Source organism: Scyliorhinus canicula, chromosome 27 (genome assembly GCF_902713615.1).
Source record: "Scyliorhinus canicula chromosome 27, sScyCan1.1, whole genome shotgun sequence".
Classification (NCBI taxonomy): domain Eukaryota; kingdom Metazoa; phylum Chordata; class Chondrichthyes; order Carcharhiniformes; family Scyliorhinidae; genus Scyliorhinus; species Scyliorhinus canicula.
Genome location: NC_052172.1, coordinates 3,070,551 through 3,096,435, shown reverse-complemented (window position 1 = coordinate 3,096,435; position 25,885 = coordinate 3,070,551). Strand labels below are relative to the sequence as shown.

Below are 25,885 nucleotides of genomic sequence, written 5' to 3'. Positions count from 1 at the left end.
CACAACAGCGAGAATTGTTTTGGTCTTGCTTTTAGCTGGTCATGGGCAGGTGTGCCACCACAGTGTGGAAACTGCAACGAGTGGTCAGGATTTGGAATGTGCTGCCTGATACGGTGTTGGATGCAGATTGAACAGGAGCCTCCACAGGGTAATTGAAAATACTTGCAAAGAGCCAGCACAGATGGATTGGGCTGAATGGTCTCATTGATCCAGCAGGATTCGCATTTAGATGTGTTGTGAGGGGCACTATCCACACAGTCTAATGGCACTGCCCAGGACTGACAGCCACACGAACTGTGAGCTCTAAGTGACAAGACCACACAAGAACACTTACTGCCCCCTGTCCTCTGGGGCTCTCAGGCTGAAGGCAGGAACCCCCGGCCCTCAAGCGTCACATTCCAAGAGCGAGCCGGAAACAAGATCGGAAATCTCTGCACTCGTGCTTAACCTCCCTCGCGGCCACTCTAACCAATCTCCTTTGCCGACGAATGTCCTCTCATCCCCTCAGGATTTGGTGCACAATCCGGCCTCACCAGTAAATTAAACAGCAGGGTGCAAGAGACGCACTCTCCCCGAACACGGAGAGACACAGCAGATGTAGGAGGAATCGGTGGGAACGTGGAATCAGATTAAAATGAAATTGTTTGCATGGATGCTCTCTATTTCATACTTCCTGCTCAGCTCGCCCTCTTCCCCCTCACCACACGTTTTTAAATAAATTTAGAGTGCCCAATTCATTTCTTCCAATTAAGGGGCAATTTAGCGTGGCCAATCCACGTATCCTGCACATCTTCGGTTTGTGGGGGTGAAACCCACGCAAACACGGGGAGAATGTGCAAACTCCACACAAACAGTGACCCAGAGCCGGGATCGAACCTGGGACCTCGGTGCCATGAGACAGCAGTGCTAACCACTGTGCCACCGTGCTGCCCTCCCTCCCACCACACCTGATGTTCATGGGAGGTTTAGAGATTTCTTTCAATTAAAAAAAAAGTTGCTCTCCCTCTCTCTCTCTCCCCCCACTGCCTGGGGGTCTCTCCTGCGTTTATTAGTGCAGTGCGGAGCCCACCGGCCTGGGGCGGGAGGAGTTGGCCAAGAGGGAAGTTCTGTTGGGTGACAGCACATCAGACGGGACCCGAAATTGGCAAATCGATAAAGAACAGAAAAGTATTCCTAATCTGTACGGGGGTCACTGCTGCGCGCACGTCAGTGGAAGGTTGGTCAGTTATTCTGTTCTGCATTCTTTTTTTAAAAATCATTGAACAGACCAAGGAATCAATCAGAAATATCTGGCTCTCTCCAGTGTTTCTGCTCAAGTCGCACATTTGAAAAAAAGTGTTCGCTGGCTCAACCAGTCATGACGTCTGCTCTGCACCAACCCACAGGGAGCAGTGTCTATAGTTCAAAGTTCGAACTCTCCTTTTCCGTTCCCCACCTGCGGAGGTCAGAGGGCAGGCATGGCGCTCAGGAATGACAACTTTCACAGCACATCAAACCCCGGAATTGGCAAGCGGGCTCTCGGCTTAGCTTTCATCACTTTTTTTTAAAACCCACGCTAACGCTCCCCCCCCCCCCCTCCCCCAACCCACCGCAAACCACCCTCCCAAACGAGTGACGCCGCTGCCACCCTCCTCGGTTACTGCACTGAGCTTCAGATCCAGTCAGAGGTGACGAGGAGTGAAAAAAGGAGTTTCCAGAGAGGTGTCCAACCATGTCACTCCCCGTGCAAGGGGTGACGCGTCACCCTATCAGTGGCAGACTTGGCCGGCTGAGAATGGAAGTCCCGAGGGCTGCCGGAACCAGTCACCCTTCCACCATTTGGCTGATAATGTTGATGAGGTTGTCCATGCCCCAGAGGTAGCCGTCCTCCCGATTGCCCTCCACCCAGGCCACCCTGTGGTTCAGTGTCTCGTGGTCGGGTAACAGCACCGTCTTCCCAAAGTCAATCATCCAAACCTTGGCCAGCTCAGACTTGTCATGGACAAAGAGGAGAGAACTTCCCACCACCTGGAAGCAAGGGAACAAAGAGGGAGACAATTCCAGTCAGGAGTCAGAATTTTAAAAAATACAAATTGGCTTTAAGCACATCAAGCTAACTGCGACAGGTTCACAGCTGATCATCTATCTCAACTTCACTTTCCCACACTTATCCCAAATTGCCTTTATTCCCGTCGCATCCAGAACCCATCAATCAGAGTGTTGAACACAGTCAATGGTGGATAATCCACAACCCGCTGGGGTAGAGAATTCCAAAGATTCACAATTTCCCATCACCTCAGTCCAACAGGGCAGGCAAGATCATTGATAATACGCCTCCTTTCAATGTATTTTCAGAATGCAGCTGACTCTTGTTCCAAATTTACTGCCATCCCGATTTACCCCAGAGAAGGTGGCGGTGAGCGTCCACCTTGAACCAGTCTGCCTGGTGAAGGTGTACTCGCACTGCTGTTAGGGAGGGAAGTGTAAAAGAAACAGAGTGCCATCAGTCGAGCCCCAGCTCAAGTGAGCCCCAGAGGAGGGAATGGGGAAGTGACTGCAATGCACCCCATGGTCAGGAATCTGATACGTGAATCGATGGATTGGAGAGTCTCCGAATCCAACTGCTGAGAAATCTACAGCGTGTGCGCCGTCTGCATATTCTGCCGTGACCAAGTGTTGGTGAAACCACCCACTCCCACCTCTACCCAGCCAGCCACTGAGGAGTCTGGGGCAATAATCATCTCCAATTGTTGCCACGCCTCAAACCCTGGCAACAGGGCAATGACATGAAATGGAGACACACGAGGTAACAGTGTCTCCCTAACTCCAAGCCCTGGAGCTGCAGGCTGACACTTCAGCATTCTGAGGAACCGACATCTGGAGGCGCCCAAATCAAGATCGTGAGGTAGAGATGTGCCGCTGCCCCGCATAATCTGATTTAAAAAAACAAAGTCAGTTCCTTCAGCATCTGGACAGATGCCTTCGATTCTGAAAGTGTCACAAACCCTGAAAGTTTATTTATCCTTTCCAGCTTCTGCTAGGGTTACTGAGCTTTATCCGCTGTGAACCTTTGAGGTGGCTTTGAACTTAGAACAGTACAGCACAGAACAGGCCCTTCGGCCCTCAATGTTGTGCCGAGCAATGATCACCCTACTCAAACCCACGTATCCACCCTATACCCATAACCCAACAACCCCCCCCCCTTAACCTTACTTTTTAGGACACTACGGGCAATTTAGCATGGCCAATCCACCTAACCCGCACATCTTTGGACTGTGGGAGGAAACCGGAGCACCCGGAGGAAACCCACGCACGCATGGGGAGGACGTGCAGACTCCGCACAGACAGTGACCCAGCCGGGAATCGAACCTGGGACCCTGGAGCTGTGAAGCATTTATGCTAACCACTATGCTACCATGCTGCCCTTCAGGAATCTGATACGTGAATCGATGGATTGGAGAGTCTCCGAATCCAACTGCTGAGAAATCTACAGCGTGTGCGCCGTCTGCATATTCTGCCGTGACCAAGTGTTGGTGAAACCACCCACTCCCACCTCTACCCAGCCAGCCACTGAGGAGTCTGGAGCAATAATCATCTCCAATTGTTTTAGATTTGGTTTTAGAAACATCTTAGCTGACTGGGCTCAGTGCACTAAGCTGTGGACAGGCAGGGAACGCCCATTACCTCATGCGTGTTGAAGAACTCGGAGCCCTCCAGCGCTGTCCTCAGTTCTTTCAATCGAGTTAAGTAGTTTCTCTGCAAACAGGGCAAACAGGAACATCAGCAATACACACAGCCAGGGTGGAGGTAAAGGTGCCAGCATGCTACCTAAACCATCCAGACTATCGAGAGGGAGGGAGGGAGAATCTGGAGGAAACTGTGATCTCTGACACGATGTTGAAAATGTTAGGCCTCAATGAATGTAGTAACGGAGGGGAAATAGTTACCAGGATGTTTCTATTGTTGTCCACAAAATCTTCCAGAGCCTCCATAACCTCCTCTTTGAGTCTGGTTTTCTTGAAGCTTGTGCTGCAGGAGCCATCGGCCTTCTGGGGGAATGAAAGAAATCTTAAACTGCAGAACGGAGCAGAGTCAACAACAGATAGACATGCCCTGCAGCTGGGACTGATGACCAACTGGGACCTTTCTCACCCCCACCATGTCCTCCGACCTCCTCTTTCCCTGTTAACCTCCTCAAAACCATTCCCTGACTGAGCTAACACAGGACTGCTCAGTCCTGAGCACTACACTTTCAGAAGGATATACTGGCCTTGGAGCAAGTGCAAGATAGATTCAATGCAATCAGACCTGGAATGCAAGGGTTAAATGACATTTCACAAACAAATGCTTTGCAATTTAGCAGGTCAAGCGAGAGAGCCTAAATTTTCAAGATAGGAACATAGGACAGGGGAGGAATAGGTCATTTGGCCTTTCAAGCCTGTTCCACCATTAAATATGATCATGGCTGATCGGTTGTGGTCTCAGCTCCACTTTCTTGTCTTCCAGAAGTGGAAACAACCTCCGGGTGTCCACTCTGTCGAGCCCCCTCAGAATCCTACATATTGCAATAAGATCACTTCATTCTTCTAAACTCCAATGGGTATCTGGGCCCAGCCTGTTCAATCTTTCCTCATTGGATAAGCCCTTCATCATGGAAAAGATATCAAGGGGGAGGCAGCTGGGCATTGGAGGGCTCCCATTCGGGAACAGCATTGTCGGGGGTTAACGCCCGGTCATAGGGGCAGTGAAGGCAGTAAAAGTCAGGAAAAAGCACAAGGAAGGGACGTGTCGAGGATCAGTAAAAAAAAAAGGCTGTGAAAACAGCTGAAAATCCATCGGGGAGTGGAAAGGTCACTGCAGGGTCGGTAAAGAAAATGGAGGCTGGAGCACCAGGGGAGGCTGCATTACTTACCACTGAAGAAATAACTAAGGTGATGGCCGTGGAATTCGAAAGGCAGTTCACAAAGCACATGGAGGCAATGAGGAAGGAGATGGGGGCGGTTTTGAAAGTGCTGGTGGCAGCGGTGCGGGAGCAAAGCGAGACGCTGAAGGAAGTGGAAGAGACATTATTGCAGCACAGTGATCAACTTACCTCGATGGGGAAGGAGATGCGGAAGGTGATAGAGATCAACAAGGATCTGCGACGCAAAATGGAAGATCTGGAAAACAGATCCAGGCGACAGAATTTGAGGATTGTGGGGCTGCCCGAAGGAGTGGAAGGACCGGGGCCGACTGAGCTATTTGCCACGTTGATGGCGAAGCTATTGGGGGAGGGGGAGGATCCCTCCTGATATGAACTGGATCGGGCTCATCGATCGTGGAGGCCTGTACCAAAGGCGAGTGAGCCGCCTTTTGTTTCACTGCGTGCTAGTGTATGGGCTACAGGAGCCAACGTTGTGTATATTTGGACGAGGGAAGAAATGGGACTTTCAGTCGTAATGAGAGTTCTTTGGGGTGTGGGTGTGTACACAGGGTTTGTGTGCTAAAGGGGACTTCTTGGTTTTCTTGGGGCCGGGCAAGGGGGAGAGAGACCCGGGCGGGGGCCTCCACGCTGGCTGGTTTAAGTTGGCCAGTGAACGGAGGTGAGTTAGGGGGAGGGGCTGCAGCCATCGGAGCCTGGCAGAACAGGGTCCGATGAGTCCAGCTGGGGTGTAAAGTGTGTGTTGGGGGGGGGGGGGGGGGGGGGGGCAGGAACCGAGATTCGGGGGAGGAGTTTTACAAGAGGAAATGGAGGGGAGGAGTTGGGGGAGGGGGGTTTACAACTCTTGGGTGACATTTACGGTACTCTTTCAGACGCTAGACGGCATTGAGTGTCGGGGAGCCCTGGAGGCTGACTGGCATAATCAAGCTCATCCACTTACCCTGATGCCTTCTATCCTGAACCCGAGGGTTGCAGTCGAGCTAAGCGTCTCCCGCCACTGCATGTAACGTGGCTTCAACACTGCTTTCTGTTCGTGCTCCTCCTGCGTGGGTGCATTTGGATCCACTGCGATCATCTTCTCGTACATGTCTTTCCGCAGTTTGGGCTTCTCCCGAGCTTTGGTCAACTCCTCCTCAAGGTAAGTCCTTCAAAAGCAAATTTGGAATCCAGTGTCAGGAAAATACAAATCGACAAAGCAAGCACCAAAAACATCAACTGTGACTTACAAGAGATGTCTGCCATACCTGTCCTCCTGTTCAAATCTCCTCGTCCCTCTCAATCTCAGTCCCTCCCCCTCCACCCCCCGAGATCTCTGCGGTCTTCCAATTCTGGCTTCTTGCTATTCCTCAATTTCCATGACTCTACGAGTGACAAAGCCCTGAAATAATCTCGCAAAGTATCTACCCCCCCCCCTTTAAGGTATTGCCGTGAACACCCCTTTGGAGATCGGCACAAATATCTCCTCATGTGACTCAGTGTCAAATTCTGACTGATTACATTGCACAGGATACACAAGCAGAAACAGGCCATTTGGCCCAACTAGTCCATGTTGATCTTTATGCTTCACTCGCACCTCCTTGCCAAATTTCCTCATCTAAATTTACCGTCCTCACCCTCTATTCTCTTCTCCCTCATCTGCTTGTCCAGTTCCCCCTTAAATAGATTGATACTATTGACTTCGACCTCCCCCTGTGGGAGTGAGTTCCACATTCTCACCACTCTCTGTGTAAAGAGGCTGCTTCCGAATTTCCGATTGGATTCCTTGGTGACTTGACGGCCTCTAGTTATTCTCTTCCCCACAATTTATTCTCTGGGCGGAGGGGAGGTGGGGAGGCAATGGTGAAGGGCTGGCACACAATGGGGAGAGTCGGAGTTAATTAAATCTCCGCATGGCTGGAATATTTCGGACTGTGACCGCAAAGAATTGTTTGCAATGGGCCTGTATGAACGCGGTGCTTTGGCTGGGTAAACACGGTACATTGTGAAAGAGGTCAGCAATGATTTTGGAGGGGGGGGGAGGGGGGGGGGGGGGGGTGAAATCACGCAGCTGGGTATGTGAAACAGGGCATGCAGCTAAACAAACACAGGATATGCAGCTAAACATGGCACCACTCCCTTCATCGCTCTCACCTTTGTGAGTTTGGGCCTTCAATGACGGAGAATTGGGCAGGTTAACTAAGGAACGAGCCGTGGTGTAAGAGGAAACAGAATGCCATGCCTTTAATTGCGGCAGAGTGGAAAGTTTGAAGTTGCTTCGCAGACCACACATTTGCCTTTTGGTCAGGCGTTGAGCATGCTGTGAGCCTAGCGCTTTAAGGAAATGTTCCTCGATGTTGTGACACACTATTTCACAACCGCCATCTAGTTTTTCCACAAGTTTTCCAGCTATTATCCAGGTTGGAACCATCAAATACGGAGGGAGAGAAGGGCATTTGAAAACTCCACAGGGAGTTGGTGATATCAGAGAGGAGAGTTCGCATCCTCTCCTCTTTCTCACTGAAAGATGCTCTGCCTGGGATGTGTGTTCCCCCTTTTGGAGCAATTGGCCTGCACCTCACCCAAGTGCTCATTTTCAACGTGAACCTAGACAGCTATTCTTGATAAGCTGTTCGCCCACAGGGGAATCACAATTAATGCTCGTCTTCCATCCAAGCTTGTTTTCTAGCAAAAGACACGAGCAAGTGACGGAGTTTCCACACACTAACCCCTAGGGCACTCAGTCAAATTGCAATCTCTCGACCAAAGATTACTAACAAGAGATCAAATCTGGATCCTGGATATCAGGATGTAAAATTCTTTTTTAATTTATAAATTTAAGAGTACCCAATTATTTTTTTCCAATTAAGGGGCAATTTAGTGCAGCCAATCCACCTACCGTGCACATCTTTGGGTTGTGGGGTGAAACCCACGCAGACACGGGAAGAATGTTAAACTCCACGCGGACAGTGACCCAGGGCCGGGTTTCCAACCCGGGTCCTCGGCGCCGTGATGCAGCAGTGCTAACAACTGCGCCACCGGGCCACCCCCGGATGTAAAATTCTGAGACAGAGCAACACCTTGCATTGACTTAACACCGTTAACCAAATAAAATCATCCCACGGTGCAAGAATTTTAAAGCAAAAATCTGACGAGCTACATCCGGTGATATTACGACAGATGGCCAAAAGCCAGGTCAAAGGGAGGCTTTAAAACTCCTGTTGCCTCACAGAGCCAAGGAGGGAAGTCTGGAACTTTGCACCGGTAAAAACTGGGAGTGCCCAAGAAGCCAGAACTAAAGGAGAACAGGCGGGGCTGGCTGGGGTGAGGCAGGCAGGCCAGCGGGGCAGGCAAGGTCACAGAGATCGGAGAGGACTAAAGGAGTTTTCAGCAAAAGAACACATCACCCCACTGGCACTTCTTATTTTAAAGCCCATTCAGTGCGTTAACGTACAGGAGTGTTAACAGTTCAACTCACCTCACCCCCATCTTACAGTCCATGATTGAGGGGGAGTCAAACTCTGACAACAGGTCATCCATCTGATTGTAGCTGTCGCCATCCTTGTCCACTACTCCGTAATAGCCTGGTACATAGGGTCGCAACAACGGATCATTCATCAGGGACTCCAAGCACTGATGCTCGCACTCACAGTACTTCTTCAGGATCTTTCCATAATCGCCAGCTTTAAAATTACCTGAAACAAACAGGCAGCTTTGTGAACGCCATTCATCATCCTTGCAACATTTCACACTTCTGTTGCTCCCCTTCCCCAGCTGGTCAGCTTAATGTACAGAAGCCCCCCCCCCCCCCCCCCAAGCAGTTATTGTCCTGCGAAAGTTGAGGTGACACCAGCCTGGCTGCATTTCCCATTCTCACAGGACAGCATCAAGACAGAGTACCGAATCCCGTGTGGTCGGTCAGTCCCATTCTCACAGGACAGCATCAAGACAGAGTACCGAATCCCGTGTGGTCGGTCAGTCCCATTCATCAGGCACTTCATGCTCCTTGCGCTGCAGTGCCTGCTGGCACCAAAGTAGACATGTTTCTGCTGCGAGCTGAATGGAGCAACGCCAGGCTGCTCATCCACAAGGGGCATCACAGTAGAGTCCAATTCTTGTCTTCACAAAAGGCTGACTCTCCAGTACAAGCTAACGAAAACAGTGATCAGGAGGGGGAAATCCTTCCCCTCAAGCTCCTCCCACTCCAGACAGTCCATCACCCCCAATGATGCAGCCTGTGATCAAACAAGCTCGACTCAGTACCATCCCAGGGGGCACATTCATCCTGCGAGCTATTGGAGGAGCCTTTCTCTGCCAGCTATTTTCCCGGGCAAATGGGGGAGCTGCACGGTGAGTATCCAGCGTGGCTTACCTGCATGGCCTGCTAACTGCACCCAGGGATAGCGCTTCCTGAAGGACACAACAAAGGGGGACCAGTGCACCATGGTCTTCAGCCTCTTCCACTTCCCACTCTGCAAAAGGAAATTCAGTTCAGACAAAAAGAAAATGCAAAAAAAAAAAGAAAATGCACATGACATTCACTGGAGTGACCTTCCCCCCCACACATGGTCACCAATGTCCCTCCCCCAAGTATCCTAACCCTATCCTGCAGATAATGCAGCCAGCAATGCAAATGATAACAAGAAAAACAGGTACTTATTTAGTCTCTTTAACACAGTAAAACAGCCCCAGGTACTTGACAGGTGTGATCAAACAGAATTTGATACCAATCTACATAGAGACAGGAGGACAAATGGCCCGAAGCTTAGTTAAAAGAGGGGGTTTTGAAGGAGAGAGAGGTGGAGGTGTTTCGGGAGGAAATTACACAGCTTTGGCAGCTGCAAGGCTGTTCCATATTTTAAATTACAGCGATATATTTCTGCACCCGAGTACCTGGCTCTGTATCCAGCGACTGTACAGACCAGACCGCATTCAATGATAGAGTAAAGAAAATCTGTCGCAAAAGAGGCTGGAATTGGAGGAGCGCAGCGATCTCGCGAGGGCTGTGGGGTTGAAGGAGGCGGTTGCAGAAATGGCAGGAGGCAAGGCCACGGAGGAATTTCAAAACAAGAATTGAGGCTTCCAGTTCTGTTAGAAGCTTGCATTATTAACAAATCAATGAGTCATTATCAGCAGTGACAGATACGGCCATCCCTCTGTGTGTGTGTGTTGACACTGCTGAGGTTAATGCCCCTCTGAATGTTCCTCAAACTTTAAACAGTCCTCACCCCCCCCCCCCCCCCCCCCCCTCACATCTGGCCTCAGTCTTTACCAGGACCTCAGGCGATGACGAGCAATGCAGGGAACAGTAGTTCAACATTCCCTCACCTTTGCCTTTAGTTGAAAAAGTCAGACAAACTATAAACCAGGATACACAAACAGCAGGGAAAACAGGAGCATTGAACAGTGTCCTCGACCCCAGGAAGCTGTCAAACTGGAGTGTTTGCAGCCTGGGAGTATTTAAGCTGTTGTTTTTTTTAAACTTTTGAGGACTCACAGCCAAGATTACAATTGAAAGTTGTAGCGTTCGCTTGTGTTCTGCACCAACAAACCTATCCCAGCTACGTCTAACCCCAGGTATGAACACACAAACTACACAACCTCTTTACAGAGACCGTAAAGTCACGACTGGAAAGTTAAGCACAGGCAGCTTTCCTCAACAGAGCTGGTATTTTCAGTACAAGATGCCAAGAAGGAAGTGTTTATGTAACCACATGTTCGATTTCCAGTGACTGCCGCTAACACATGCTACATGTTCTGCCTGAACAATTACCACGCATGTCATCCCAGCACCGCCAACGCAGACACTTCTGTTCACAATGTGGTGTCTCCTCTTCCAGCTCAGCCTGCCATGTGCAAGTGTCCCAAATAACATGAGCTGCCTCTTCATGGGCAGCCACCACATGGGCAGTCCCTCGCGTAGCAGTATGGACACATGCACGCGTGCAGTCCTTCAATACTGCATTCAGTGACATTTTTCTGTCACCTACTAACATTGCATTCCATTACTTAATTCCTCCCCCCAGAGATAACCACACACGATTTGTGAACCTTCTGCACATGTTGAAACTGTTCTTCTTCGCTCCTGAGTCCAGATTATTTACAATAACTGGGAAGAGCTGAACGTTGATCCAGGTCTGAACAGACCAGCAAATTTCAACCCTCCAGGACAAAAAGCATTAATTAACTACAAGTGAATGTCCCTTAACCAGATCCTATTCCTGCCACCCCATAACACACTGTGCAACAACTTTCACTAACAAACACCCAACTGCATTTCAGCCAGTTCCTTTATTAGTCCTACAGACTCATTAAAGTTCAACAGTATTCGGGTGAGGGGGGATCTTATTGAAACTTACAGGATACTGCGAGGCCTGGATAGAGTGGACGTGGAGAGGATGTTTCCACTAGTAGGAAAAACTAGAACCAGAGGGCACAGCCTCAGACAGAAGTGACGATCCTTTAAAACAGAGATGAGGAGGAATTTCTTCAGCCAGAGGGTGGTGAATCTGTGGAACTCTTTGCCGCAGAAGGCTGTGGAGGCCAATTCACCGAGTGTCTTTAAGACAGAGATAGATAGGTTCTTGATTAATAAGGGGTGTTGGGCAAATGAAAGATTGGGCTTGGCTGGGATGTCGAGTGAACAAATTACCTTTTGAAGCCAACTAGCCATTGGTGGCCATGCCTTCAGCTGGCTGTGCCCGAGCTCTGGAATTCCCTCCTGAACCTCTCAACCCTCATTAAAACACTCTTTAAAATCTCTCTTTGGCCAACAGTTGGTCCCAAGTATTGCTTTAAGGGACTTGGTGTCGAATCTTGTTGAGAATGCTCCTGTGCAGCACCTCGGAACGTTATATTACAATAAAGGTGCTATATAAATGCAAGTTCTTGCCGAATGAGGTATGGAGTATGATCCCTGGCACCTGTGCTTTGCAGAGGTTAATCGGATGTGTGAGCTCAGTCTCATTAACTGTTCCCTTCCACATCTGGCAGTGGACAGGCACCACAGGCTCTGTGGCCAACCAGTCTGACCCATTGATTATTTCACAGGTGTTTGACTGAATAAATCAGCCATTTTTCACAAGTAATCAAAGCACTTTTGGACGTTTCACACTTTGGGTGCAACATTAAGTGCACCGCTGTGTACTTTAACACAGATGGCGGGATGCCAACTCTTGTGATGTCCTCAGCTGGGATCCGATACTTTGCACGTTTCATCATGTGAAGATCCTCCGGATTGCAGTAGACCCATTGGTGCCATTACACAGTACAGGAGGAATGTCTCATGCACGCAAGGTCGGACCTCTAAGAGACGGTGAGACTCCCTTATGTTAAGAAGACAGGCAATGAACTGGAACATGTCGATAGCGCAGCATTCCTTTGTTGGGCGGCCTGGTGCTTTATCAGGCAGCAGCTTTCTCCCTCTGCTGCACCATTCTCGCACAGTTCAGCTTTGTACCAAGGTAGTCTTGAGACTCGGGGGAGTTGCTCCCTCGTATCCTCGTATCGGTTAGGTGGATTGGCCATGCTAAATTGCCCGTAGTGTGCTAATAAAAGTAAGGTTAAGGGGGGGTTGTTGGGTTACGGGTATAGGGTGGATACGTGGGTTTGAGTAGGGTGATCATGGCTCGGCACAACATTGAGGGCCGAAGGGCCTGTTCTGTGCTGTACTGTTCTATGTTCTATCCCAAGTAGATGTTCATAGTTGAGCGACACAGACAAGACCATCCTATCAACAACTTCTATTTATATAGGGCCTTTGACATAGTAAAATGTCCCATGGTGCCTCGCACGAGTGTTATCAAACAAAATTTGACACCAACACACGAGTACGTATGAGGACTGATCACCCAGAGCTTGGTCTAAAAGGTGGGTTTTAAAGACTGACTCTCTTTCCTCGTATACGACCGAGAGATTTATGGAGGGCATTCCAGAGCTTAAATCCATGGCAAGTTGAGGGCATACCCAGGTATGATGCTCGAGATGACAGTATTAGAGGAGTGCGGACAGATCAGAGGATTGCGGGGCTAGAGGATATTACAGAGATAGGGCCTATGATTAGAGTGGATATATGGATAGAGTGGAGAGAATGTTTCCACTTGTCGGAAAAACTAGAAGCAGAGGACACAATCTCAGACTAAAGAGACGATCCTTGAAAACAGATGAGGAGGAATTTCTTCAGCCAGAGGGTGGTGAATCTGTGGAACTCTTTGCCGCAGAAGGCTGTGGAGACCAAATCACTGAGTGTCTTTAAGGCAGAGATAGATAGGTTCTTGATTAATAAGGGGGTCAGGGGCAATGGAGAGAAGGCAGGAGAATGGGGATGAGAAAAATATCAGCCATGAATGGATGGCAGAACAGACCCAATGGGCCAAGTGACCTAATTCTGTTCCTATGTCTTATGGAGACCACGGAAAGATTCAAAAATATGGATGAGAATTTTAAAATCGAGACGTTGCTTAACCAGGAGTTAGTGCAGCTCCAGCGAGGGAGAAAGAGCCAGCAAGGGAAAAGGGGTGGCAGCAAAGGGTGCAGGATTGAAACAAAGAGGGCATGAGGAGGAGAGAGAGAGAAAAATCAGCTAGGGCTGCTGCTCCCCGTCACTATCCAATGGCCAGTTCTCACTGAACACATCGAGCAGAGGAGAGGAATGCCTGGAACGGTGAAATACCCAGATGGCACTGAGGGAAGGGGGGAAACACTCTGGGATTTAATGGAAGGATGAGATGACAAGGGTGGAATTGCCTTTCCCTTTGCAACCTGTCTTGTGGCATCGGATGTGGACAGAGTGAAGCTGCATGACCATCACCATGCTCCCCAACACTCAGGCAAGAACGGCCACCAAGTGTCACATTTAATCGACAAGAGGTTGGCTTTCCGACTGCAATATGGGGCAGGAAATAAGTCAGAATGAAGCCTGTTCTCAAACCAACACGTTAGTACAATTCTATCAGCCATGGTAATAAGGATAAGCTTCCAGTGGTCCAGGGGGAGGGGGAAAGGACATCAGCCCCCATGTGGTGTAATCCTGGGCCGTCTCCTGCCACGATATCATCCTGCAGTCCACAAGCAGAGTGCAGTTTCAGCTCTGCTGCAGCCTGCCTGTAACCAGTGATGACACATCTTTTCCATTACAGCCCATTTGCGGTTTCTGCGGATCTCGCAAGTTTTTTTTTGTGTAACACGATAAAAGCAAGTTGTAGCAAATCTGGCAGAAACCGCATCCACAGCGAAGGTTTTATTTTCAATCTACACAGCTGCGAACTGGAACATGGATTTCAAAAGGCCCTGGGGAGCAGTGCTGACCGTCAGGCTGATAAAACTACTGTACCAGGTTTGAGGAGTTCACACAGCAAACATGTTGAAAGAGCTTACAACCCTGAACTCGGATTTATAAACTTGCAACCAGCAATCAGCTGAGCATGCATTTCAGCTGCCTTCAACAACAATCTGCATTTGTATAGTGTTTTAACATAATAAAGCATCCCACATGAGTAACTGTCAAACAAAAATTGACACCAAGTCATTAAGAGGTTTCAGATGGCCAATCAAGATGGAAGGTTTTAAGAAGCATCATCAAGAAAGAAAGAGGGCAACATGGTGGCACAGTGGTTAGCACAGTTGGCTCACGGCGCCGAGGACCCGGGTTCGATCCCGGCTCTGGGTCACTGTCCGTGTGGAGTTTGCACATTGTGTGGGTCTCACCCCCACAACCCAAAGATGTGCAGCTTAGGTGGACTGGCCACACTAAATTGCCCCTTAATTGAAAAAAATGGTACTCAAAAAAAAATGTTTTAATTAAGGAAGAAAGAGCGGTTCAGGGAGAGAATTATGAGCTTAGGGTCCAGGCAGCTGAAGGCATGGCTGCCAATGGTGTAGTGATGTAAATAAGGGATGCACAAGAGGCCAGAATTGGTCAACCCTTGACAAGCCTCCAAGAGTTGTCAGGCTGGGGAAGGCTGCAGAACTCCCTGATACGTGGCAAAACCTTGAGTGGAAGAGGAGAGCACATGCATCTTGCACCAGAGTCATCTCCACACCAGCCTGGAGACCAGAACATACCCCGGCTCTCAAAGCTGCTGTGTAAATGCACACAGGACGAGAACACAGAACAAGGTGAAACCTGCTGAAAGCTTATCGCAGGATGACCTTGCTGCCTCTTCACCACTACCATCCCCCGGCGCTCCGAGTTCTGCTTTCTTCCAGCATAGGGACAACTCATTCCAAGCAGAAATAGCTAGAACAAGCCATAGATGCATAGATCCTGGTGGCCCTGCCTCCAGCACTGGATCAGTCAGACTCACTCCCCCTTCCATGCACGAGCAAAACTCTGCGCCCACCACAGCAAGCAATCTGATGCAAATGGACAGCTACTTCAGCTAACTTTGAAGACCCTGAACCCTGTCCTCATACGCAACAAATCTGCTGTAACGGCTACAAGCACATCAGGGTAAAAGGGGAGGGTCATTTTGCCTCTCCTCCGCCTCCCACCCTGTGTGCATCTGCCCACACCCTCCTCACTGCGTTGAACATAATACAGCCACAACTACAGAATAAGCATCAGCTCCAGACATCAGACCCCCTTATACGGCATCCCAAAACCAGGAAGGACTTGAAAACCGGCTACAAAGCTGGCGACCTGGGTAGCTATTTTGAATTAAAATGGCTTTATTCTTTATTTTTCATACTTTATATTTTCCGCATGTTATCTCGTGTATTATAAGTGCCTATTAAGCAGAGAACCTAAAATCCCCAAATCCATCACACATCTGATCCCTAGCTTCCCGGAACTGGTATCTGTACGATAGTCGAATATCCTCCACAATGGACAGTTCAGATTTCCAGCATTCACAGTATTTTGTTTCTGTATCAGCAGCCTCTTTTCCATATGGAGAAAGAATGCATCGGGTTGGTGGTTATGGAATTGGGCCAGAGATCATGAGCTGAAAAACCACCAAGGCAGGTTGTGAAATTCAAGTCAGTAGAATAAGAATAATAATCTTTATTAGTGTCGCAAGTAGGCTTACATTAACACTGCAATGACGTTACTGTGAAAAGCCCCTAGTCGCCACACTCCGGCGCCTGTTTGGGTACACAGAGGGAGAATTCAGAATGTCCAATTCACCTAACAAGCACGTCTTTCGGGACTTGTGGGACGAAACCGGAGCACCCGAAGGAAACCCACGCAGACACGGGGAGAACGTGCAGACTCCGCACAGACAGTGACCCAAGCAGGAATCGAATCCGGGTCCCTGGCGCTGTGAAGCAACCACTGTGCTCCTGTGCTGCCCCTTAATAACACAGAACAGCGTTGCTTGTGCAGGCTAAGTTATCCAATCAATCCCACAGTTTTGCTCTTTACCCAAAGGCTTGCAAATTTATCCCTTCCAAGTATTTGCACAAATCCCATTTGAACGTTATTAGGCAGTGCCTTCCAAATAATTCCCTTCATCTTCACTGGCTCTTTTGATAATATGTTAAAATCTGTGTCCCTCTAGTTGCTGCCGCTCCTACCTCAAAACAGTTTCTCCTTATTTACTCGATCGAGAATCCTGCCCGACTGATTGCAGTCACAGTCTGGTAGCCTGAGGGTTGGAACCCAGTAACTCCAGTTCCCTGGTAGGTGTTTGATTCTCAGTGAAAACTGAAGCAGCAGCGTGACTCAGTTGGTCAGTGAGCACGGCTCGGGTAGGCCTGTCACCTCCTGAGTGGCCACTGTGAGTACGTCCATTAAACGGAGCTTCCCCAGCACCGGCCACTACCCCATCCCCAACCGCACCCCCCAACCCCCACGAACAACTTGACAGGTGCTCACAGTCGCCGACATGTGCGGGGTGTGCCCACGAAGTGTTAACCAGCTTCAGCAACCAAAATTCAACCAGCAGTCCTTCTCCGTGTGTCGAACAGGCTGATTATAAAGCCCCACTACTCACTGATTTGGCAGGCTCCAGGCGAAAGTGGGTTTCAACAACTACAGGCAAATCCACGATCACAGATCCACAAGAGCTGAGCGCTTTGGCGGAGAATGCACAGAGGCAAGACCAGCAATGTATAGAGGGAGGTGGGGGGTAATAGAAAATAATCGACTCCAAATCACAATGACCGCTGTGAAAAACAAAGAAAGCTGCAAGACAGCAGCTGCTGCTGCTGCTCGAAGTGCCTCCTCAGCTAACGCTGCAGCCTCACAGACCTGGTTTTATCCCATGTCTCAGGGAGCGTCACTGAGACACTCCCCTCAGAGTGAGACAGACAGTCACGCTTGCACGCCAGCTCAGAACTAATGATGTCAGAAAGCGACCTTGGCTTGCTTGTTTGTTCTTTTTTTAAACTCACACTTCACTTTTCGGGCAGGATCTGGGCACCAAGTTTCAGTCAAAACTCAGCAACCCAGTCCCATCTGAGACTGAATTCAAAATGTCCACATTACCTAACAAGCACGTCTTTTAGGACTTGTGGGAGGAAACCGGAGCAAACCCACGCAGTCACAGGGAGAGCTTGCAGACTCCGTACACAGTGACCCAAGCCGGGAATCAAACCTGGGACCCTGGCATTGTGAAGTAACAGTACTAACCACTGTGCTACCATGCTGCCCTCCCACTGAAGATTGTGCATAGTCAAATTGCACTAAGATACAAGACCTTACACGGCAAAGCCAAATCTCTACAGAGATTGGAACGATACATAAACAGCATCATAAAATAGTTAAACTTCTCTTGGCTCACAACTTGCAAAATTACCTTGTACAAAGTGACCAATTCAAATCACACGACTGATAATAGTGTGGCTTCGCGACTGAATAAATTGTTATTCCAGTTCCTAATTACTGAGTCAGGATTCTTGCTTTTCAGTCAGCTATCATTAGCTCATCCACTTCCAAAAACTATTTGCTCAGCTCTGCCTCCACACCCAAAGACAAATGGTACACAAGCATTTATGTAGCGCCCATCACAAAACCCCAGCCAATTCTGGTCACTGTGTTGTAATGCAGGAAACGTGCACAGTGCCGAGGACCCAGGTTCAATCCCAGTCCCGGCGAGCACAGTCCCCACATGTATACACACACTCTCTCGGTCCTCTCGTTGGAAGGAGCTTTTGGGAAGCCAAACACCAGCTTGGAGAGCAGTGACTATATTTTATTGGCTGTAAACTATTTTGTACTAGTGAAGTTGGAGTGGTGCTTGCAAAATGCAAATCATGTTCTTGTTTCCATCATTCAAATGTTGACATCAACCTTGTGGCTCTGCACTTTGAATATTTATAGAACATAGAACAGTACAGCACAGAACAGGCCCTTCGGCCCTCGATGTTGTGCCGAGCAATGATCACCCTACTCAAATCCACGTATCCACCCTATACCCGTAACCCAACAGCCCCCCCTTAACCTTACTTTTTAGGACACTACGGGCAATTTAGCACGGCCAATCCACCTAACCCGCACATCTTTGGACTGTGGGAGGAAACCGGAGCACCCGGAGGAAACCCACGCACACAGGGGGAGGACGTGCAGACTCCGCACAGACAGTGACCCAGCCGGGAATCGAACCTGGGACCCTGGAGCTGTGAAGCATTTATGCTAACCACCATGCTACCGTGCTCTATTTCTCTACTTTCATAGAGTCACAGAGTTTTACAGCACAGAAAGTGGCGCTTCGGCCCATCGTCGCTGTGCCGGCCATCAAATGGGTCCCGAAGGTCGGACAGTTGGTTAAAGTGGGTCCTGGGGAAAAAAACGTTTGAAAAACACTGAGTTAAGGGTTGTGACTTGTCCCTTCGGAGACACAGTGTTGTGTGCACAACGTCATGGAGCAGGTCAGCATATCGTAATTCTCACATACCATTTGTTACACGAGGGGGGTATTTCATTCTCATATACACCCACGTTTCTCCCACAACTCCAGTCATCCAAATGCCTGGAGCACGTCAGACTGACTGCTTTGTCTTGTCCTCTTTCCTGACTTTTCAATACACACCAAGGGTGTGCTGCACTGTTGAAGGCGCTGAAACATTAAACTGAAGCCCCATCTGAATCCTCAGTTGGAGGCAAAAGATCCCACAACGTTATTTTGAAGACAATCGAGGGGAGGGGGGGGGGGCTTCTCCCCCATGTCCTGGGAAATATTTACCCCTCAGCCCCAACATTAAAACAGATTAGCTGGTCATCATCTCATTGTTGTTTGTGGGAACTTGCTTGTGTGCAAATTGGCTGCCACGTTCCCTGCATTACGACCTCAGACCAGAATTGGCTGGGGTTGTGACGGGCGCTACACAATTGCTTGTGTACCGTTTGTCTTTGGGTGTGGAGGCAGAGCTGAGCAAATAGTTTCTGGAAGCGGGTGAGCTAATGGTAGCTGACTGAAGAGCAAGAATCCTGACTCAGTAATTAGGAATAACAATTTATCCAGTCGCGAAGCCACACTATCAGTCGTGTGATTTGAATTGAGCACTTTGTACAAAGTTATTTTACAAATCGTGAGCCAGGAGACGTTTAACTGTATTTTATGCTGCTGTTTATGTATCGCTCCAATCTCTGTAGTGTAGCGACTGCCGTGTAGCCTCTTGGGTCATGGGCTGGAGATTTGTATCTCTGTGCAATTCGACTATGCGCAATCTTCAGTGGGAGGGCGGCAGCAGGGTCCCGGGTTTGATTCCCGCTAGCTTAGTGCTAGCAAAATGCAAATCTTGTTCGTTTTTCCATCATTCAAATATTGACATCAACCTTATGGCTCTCCTCTGCACTTTGAATATCTCTCTACTCTCCGTGTGGCGTGTGCACAGTCCCCCACCGTGTCTGCTTTGGTCTCACCCACAACCCAAAACGATGTGCAGGGTAGTGGATTGGCCACGTTAAATTGCGCCTCAATTGGAATTGGGTCATTTTTAAAAAAAAGTCTGGAATTGGAAGCTGGAAGCTCGTCTCAGTAACAGTGACCGTGAAACTACCACAGCGTGTCGTTAAAGCCCATAGAACCATGGAACAGTACAGCACAGAACAGGCCCTTCGGCCCTCAATGTTGTGCCGAGCCATGATCACCCTACTCAAACCCACGTATCCACCCTATACCCGTAACCCAACAACCCCCCCTTAACCTTACTTTTTATTAGGACACTACGGGCAATTTAGCATGGCCAATCCACCTAACCTGCACATCTTTGGACTGTGGGAGGAAACCGGAGCACCCGGAGGAAACCCACTTGGTTAACTCATGTCAGGGAGGAAATCTGCCGCTCTTACCAGGCCTGGCCTATACGTGGCTCCAGACCCACAGCAATGCCCTCTGAAACAACCTAGCAAACCACTTGGTTGTGCGAAGCCTCGAGACAAAGTCACCAAGGGCAATTGAGGAATGAGTGTGAAATGCTGGGTGAGCCAGCGACGCCCACGTCCCAATAAAGAAATGTTTTAAATTCCCAACCAGTGGTTACCGGAGCAGAACGGCTGGTGTCTGCATGAGCCATGCTGCTTCCTGTCAGTGGATTAGCACATATTACCGCAATTATATTACAACAGCTCTCAAGACCCAAAGCTGCAGGGAATCTCATCTGAAACCTAATAGAGTCCATGGGTCAGTTTCAGCAGTCAGACTAGGGGAATTGGGGAACAGGTTGGAGGTGGGTGGGCTGGGGTTGCCAAGACCGGACGAGGTAAACTCGAATTATGAGAAAGATTTACTACGATGGCATCTGACGGAAGAGGAGGGCAGCAAGGTGGCGCAGTGGGTTTGCATTGCTGCCTCACGGCGCCGAGGTTGCAGGTTTGATCCTGGCTCTGGGTCACTCTCCGTGTGGAGTTTGCACATTCTCTCCGTGTTTGCGTGGGTTTCGCATCCACAACCCAAAAGCTGTGCAGGGTAGGTGGATTGGCCACGCTAAATTGGCCCTTAATTGGAAAAAAAATAAAGTGGACATTCTAAATTTATTTTTAAAAAGGAACGAGTTACAGAAAGTAAGTAATGTCCATCATTAGCACGTCTTTCGGGACTTGTGGGAGGAAACCGGAGCACGCCCACGCAGTCACGGGGAGAACGTGCAGACTCCGCACAGACGGTGAAGCAACAGGGCGGCATGGAAGCAGAGTGGTTCACAGGTTCGATTCCCGGCTTGGGTCACTGTCTGTGCAGAGTCTGGATGTTCTCCCCGTGTCTGCGTGGGTTTCCTCCGGGTGCTCCGGTTTCCTCCCACAAGTCCTGAAAGACGTGCTTGTTAGGTGAATTGGACATTCTGAATTCTCCCTCTGTGTACCCGAACAGGCGCCGGAATGTGGCGACGAGGGGCTTTTCACAGTAACTTCATTGCAGTGTTAATGTAAGCCTGCTTGTGACAATAAAGACTGTTTAAAGGGAAGGTAGCGAGGGAGGATGAGAGATGGGGAGGAGTGATGGCGAGGGATGGGGTGGTAGTGAGGTGGAGAGACAGGTAATAGTGAGGGAGGGAGACGGGAGGGGAGTGTAAAATGCTATTGAAAAAAGGGAGGTAGTGAGGGAGGGGGAGAGGAGAGGTAGTGGGGGAGGGGAGGGTGGTAGCGAGGGAGGGTGGAGAGGGATGCTAGCGAGGGAGAGGTAGTAGTGAGAGATGGGGAGGGGTGGTAGCGAAGGAGGGAGGAGTGGTAGGGAGGGAGGAGGGCACGGTGGTAGCGAGGGAGAGGAAGATAGCGAGGGTGAGAAAGGTGGAGGTGAGGGGGAGAGTGGGGAGGTAGTGAGGGAGTGCGAGAGGGGAGATAGCGAGGGAGGTTAAGGAAGGGGAGGTAGCGAGGGAGGGTGAGTGAGGGGAGGTAGCAAGGGAGGGCTAGAGAGGGCAGGGGGGTCATGAGGGGGGAGGTCATGAGAGAGGGGGGAGGGGATGGGTGGTCGCAAGGTGAGGGAGGGGGAGAGTGGGGAGGTAGTGAGGGAGTGCGAGAGGGGAGATAGCGAGGGAGGGTAAGGGAGGGGAGATAGCGAGGGAGGGTAAGGGAGGGGAGGTAGCAAGGGAGGGCTAGAGAGGGCAAGGGAGGGCTAGAGAGGGCAGGGGGTCATGAGGGGGGAGGTCATGAGAGAGGGGGGAGGGCATGGGTGGTCGCAAGGTGAGGGAGGGGGAGAGTGGGGAGGGAGTGCGAGAGGGGAGATAGCGAGGGAGGGTAAGGGAGGGGAGGTAGCAAGGGAGGGCTAGAGAGGGCAAGGGAGGGCTAGAGAGGGCAGGGGGTCATGAGGGGGGAGGTCATGAGAGAGGGGGGAGGGCATGGGTGGTCGCAAGGTGAGGGAGGGGGAGAGTGGGGAGGGAGTGCGAGAGGGGAGATAGCGAGGGAGGGTAAGGGAGGGGAGGTAGCGAGGGAGGGTGAGTGAGGGGAGGTAGCAAGGGAGGGCTAGAGAGGGCTGGGGGGTCATGAGGGGGGAGGTCATGAGAGAGGGGGGGGGGGAGGGGATGGGTGGTCGCAAGGGGAGGGAGATGGTGAGGGAGGGGAGGTAGCAGGTGGTAGTGGGGAATGTGTGAAAGGCTTGCAAAAGCCCAGAACGTACACAAGGCTGGATTGCTGACACCAGTGTGACTGTGAATGTAACAGAAGCACCATTCACCGGATTTGTACATCCTTGTTCAGTTGTGTCTCTCTGAAGCAGGCCACACTGAGCACACAAAAACAAAAGGCCAATTTCCCCTCCAGTTGGATGAGCTCAGTTTCAGAATTGACTCTGGAATTTCCCGTTTTCATGTTGAACGCATTTCTGCAATTTCGTCAGAAGTCCAACCCAGCCAATGTGCCAATGCTTCAACTGGAATCGGGGTTTACCTCAAGTCAGAAGATGCTGCACTCCCGGTCTGTCTCATTCCTTCACTGGAAGAGGAGCAGTGAGTCCCATGAGGACATCACAGAGCCAGCAATGCCATCATCTGTGCACAAGAATGACCCTGTATTTTGGAATGATAACCCTTGAGTAATGGACTGCAGGGAACAAAATTCTATTCTCTATGCAACCTTTCCACAGCTTGGGCTGTATGCAAATATTTACCACAACGGAGAGGTTAGACCCATCAGGCTGAGGTCAAACTCTTTTTTAAAAAAAAGAGAAAGCTGAGAATGAAAGATCTTTAAAATTATGCAGAGACACGGAGGAGATATTTCCTCCAATAAACATAAATGTAAGACAGGCACAAATAAATGCAATAAGGAATTCAGGAGAAGCTTCTTTACCCCAGAGAGTGGATAAAATGGGGAACCCATTAGCGCACAGCAGTTGAGGTGAATAGTACGGATGCATTTAACAAAGTTAGACAAAGATGGGGAAAGAAAGGGATGCATGAATTGGTCGGATTATATAATTATAATAATAACTGTGCTAGTTTAGCACAGTGGGCTAAACAGCTGGTTTGTAATCCAGAACAAGGCCAGCAGCATGGGTTCAATTCCCGTACCGGCCTCCCCGAACAGACGCCGGAATGTGGCGACTCGGGGCTTTTCACAGTAACTTCATTGAAGCCTACTTGTGACAAGAAGTGATTATTATTAATAATAATAGCTTATTGTCACAAGTCGGCTTCAATGAAGTAATCCCAATTCTATGAAGCAGGGTGAGAGGGGGTTAACGAGCAGCATAAACACCGCCAATGACTATCAATTCTTTAAAGAGATACGAGTTAGCTGTCAAAAATCCACAATGGACATCAGCTCACGTTCATTACCCAGTGTGCGAGGGCAATGCCAATTTTACCAGTCAAGCTGTGATGTCCACGCAGCCGAATAGCACGCCAGCAGTCACCAAGAGTGAAGACACACAGGGAGAATGGCAACTCCAGCGAGGTCCTGAAAAGCCATCGCTCTCTGCCGAGGGGAAATAGAGTGAGGACTAAAAACAGATTCGAAGGGCGAACAAACATAAAGCCACATCTGGAGTCACTGGAAAAACTAGCATCATAGGATAAGATGAGGTGTGAAGTGAGAGGATTGGGGGTGGGGGGAGGAAAAAGACAAATGGCCGGGAAAGCCCAGCAAGGGGAGGACCGAGGAATGGGTATTGAGGAACAACAGCTGGGCTTCAGGGTGCTCAGTTACCTTTGCTGCTCTAGGTGAGGAACAGCGATGGACAATGCAACACTGGACCAACTACCCAAAGACGGGCAGTCACTGATGAAATACAGATGATGAAGGCAGCCAATTTGCACACAGCAAGATTCCACAAACAGCAATGTGACAAATGACCAGATAATCCAGTTGTCAGCAATGTTGACTGAGGGAAAAGTGTTGACAAGAACTCTGCTGTTCCTCTTCAAAATGGTGCCAGGGATATTTTACAGTCGCCTCGGCCTCGTGTCTCAGCTGAAAGACAGCATGCCCGGACAATGCAGCTCTCCCTCAGTACTGCACAGAAACGCCCGCTTGATTTTCTGCTCCTCTCGACAATGAGAGTCAAACCCACAATCTCTGACTCAAATGTGTCACCCACTGAGCTACAGCTGAGCAAAGACGATGGAAATTTACACCACAATTCAAATCACCCTTCAGATGAAGGGATCCACCTGACCTCCCTTCGAACTGTTAACTGAACAAATTAACTGAACGAGATCAGATTTATTACCAAACACAGCAAGCACTGGCTCCACTCAAAGTGCTCATATTATACCTCCGTGTACTGGAGCAGAAAGCCCATTCACTTTCCTGCTGAAGATACAACTTCTTGCACAATACTCAGTTCATGACCTCAAAATACTCCAACCACGGCAACCACTCGTACCCAAAGCTCGATTCACCAGCTTCAGCCCAGAGTGATAGAGCAAAAGGCTCATTGTAGACACAACAGGGTCAGAATACTGCACTGCTGGTTACTTGCACAGGGGAACTGTTGCATTCCATTGAAACACAAGTATGAACCACATCCAATGCCCATCTGGGAGACAGACCTCACGTGCAGAATCTCAACAGTCCCACAATAAATGTCAGCAGCAATCCCCGTAACAGCCTTTCTACAACACCTCTGGTACCTCAAGTGGCACTTTGGTAACCATCAAGACCATTACGTGGGGTATGGGGGGGCAGTGGGTTAGCACCCCTCCCTTTCAGCCAGTAGGTCCAATTCGAGACGCACCAGCAGGATGTCCAGGAAAGTGCGTTCAACTTGTAAATCCTCCAATCACACACCACTGCCAGGCGCTAAGAGTGGTAAAGGTTCCTGGTCAGCTGTGTTGTGGAAAGAATGTTGAAGCCTGTACCATCACTATACATAGTCCCAGACTACAACATGCATGGAAAAGTACGGGTTGCCACAGCAACTTGGACTCGCTGAGCGAGCTGTAAGACACCACTACTTGCCGTGTTTCATAGAATCCCTAGTGTCGGAGGCGGCCATTAGGCCCATTGAGTCTGCCCCGACCCTTCAAAGGAGCACTCTACCTCGGCCCACTACCCTACCATAACCCCACCTAACCTGCACATCTTTGGACACTTATGGGGCAATTTAGCAGGGCCAATCCACCTATCCTGCACATCTCCGGACTGTGGGAGGAAACCGGAGCACCCAGAGGAAAAACGCAGACACGGGGAGAAAGTGCAAACTGCATGGACAGTCATCCAGGGCCAGAATCTTACCTGGGTTGCTGGTGCAGTGATTCAACAAGGCTGCTCATCACCACCTTGTCAAGGGCCATGAGGGGTTAGCTATAAAAGCTGGTCGTGCCAGTATAGCCCACAGCTTTTGAATAAATTTTTTAAAAAATCAAACTTCATCTGCCACTTGTCTGCCCAATCCACCAACGTGTCTATGTCCTTTTGAAGTTCAAGACCATCCTCATCACAAGTTGAACAACATTTCCAGTCTCGGTATCACCTGCAAGTTTTGAAATCACGCCCTGCACACCACAAAGTCTGGGTCATTTTTCCTCAGTCATGTTTCCCTGTCCAATGAACTCAGGAACACTTGAGCTGGTTGTGGCGATTCCTGCTGAGGTCAGCTAACAGCACCGACCAGACACTGAACCGGACACTTTCCTGGGCTATAGGGAGTGCCATTACTTGGGCCAAGGAAAAAATAATACGAGCAACCCTTAAAA

General features: G+C 49.6%; 1 protein-coding gene across 1 annotated transcript in view; it reads right to left on the bottom strand.

Annotated features, from left to right (window-relative positions):
• Positions 1-942: 942 nt before the first annotated feature.
• LOC119957797 (inositol-trisphosphate 3-kinase C-like) overlaps positions 943-25,885 on the bottom strand; it is an 81,350-nt gene continuing 56,407 nt past the window's right edge. The window contains exons 2-7 of the mRNA XM_038785899.1: positions 9,249-9,348; positions 8,355-8,571; positions 5,841-6,045; positions 3,927-4,028; positions 3,664-3,735; positions 943-2,007 (exon numbers count right to left, since the gene is read on the bottom strand). Of these exons, the coding sequence (XP_038641827.1) occupies positions 1,804-2,007; positions 3,664-3,735; positions 3,927-4,028; positions 5,841-6,045; positions 8,355-8,571; positions 9,249-9,348 (900 nt within the window). The 3' untranslated portion in view covers positions 943-1,803. The remainder of the gene's footprint in view (positions 2,008-3,663; positions 3,736-3,926; positions 4,029-5,840; positions 6,046-8,354; positions 8,572-9,248; positions 9,349-25,885) is intronic.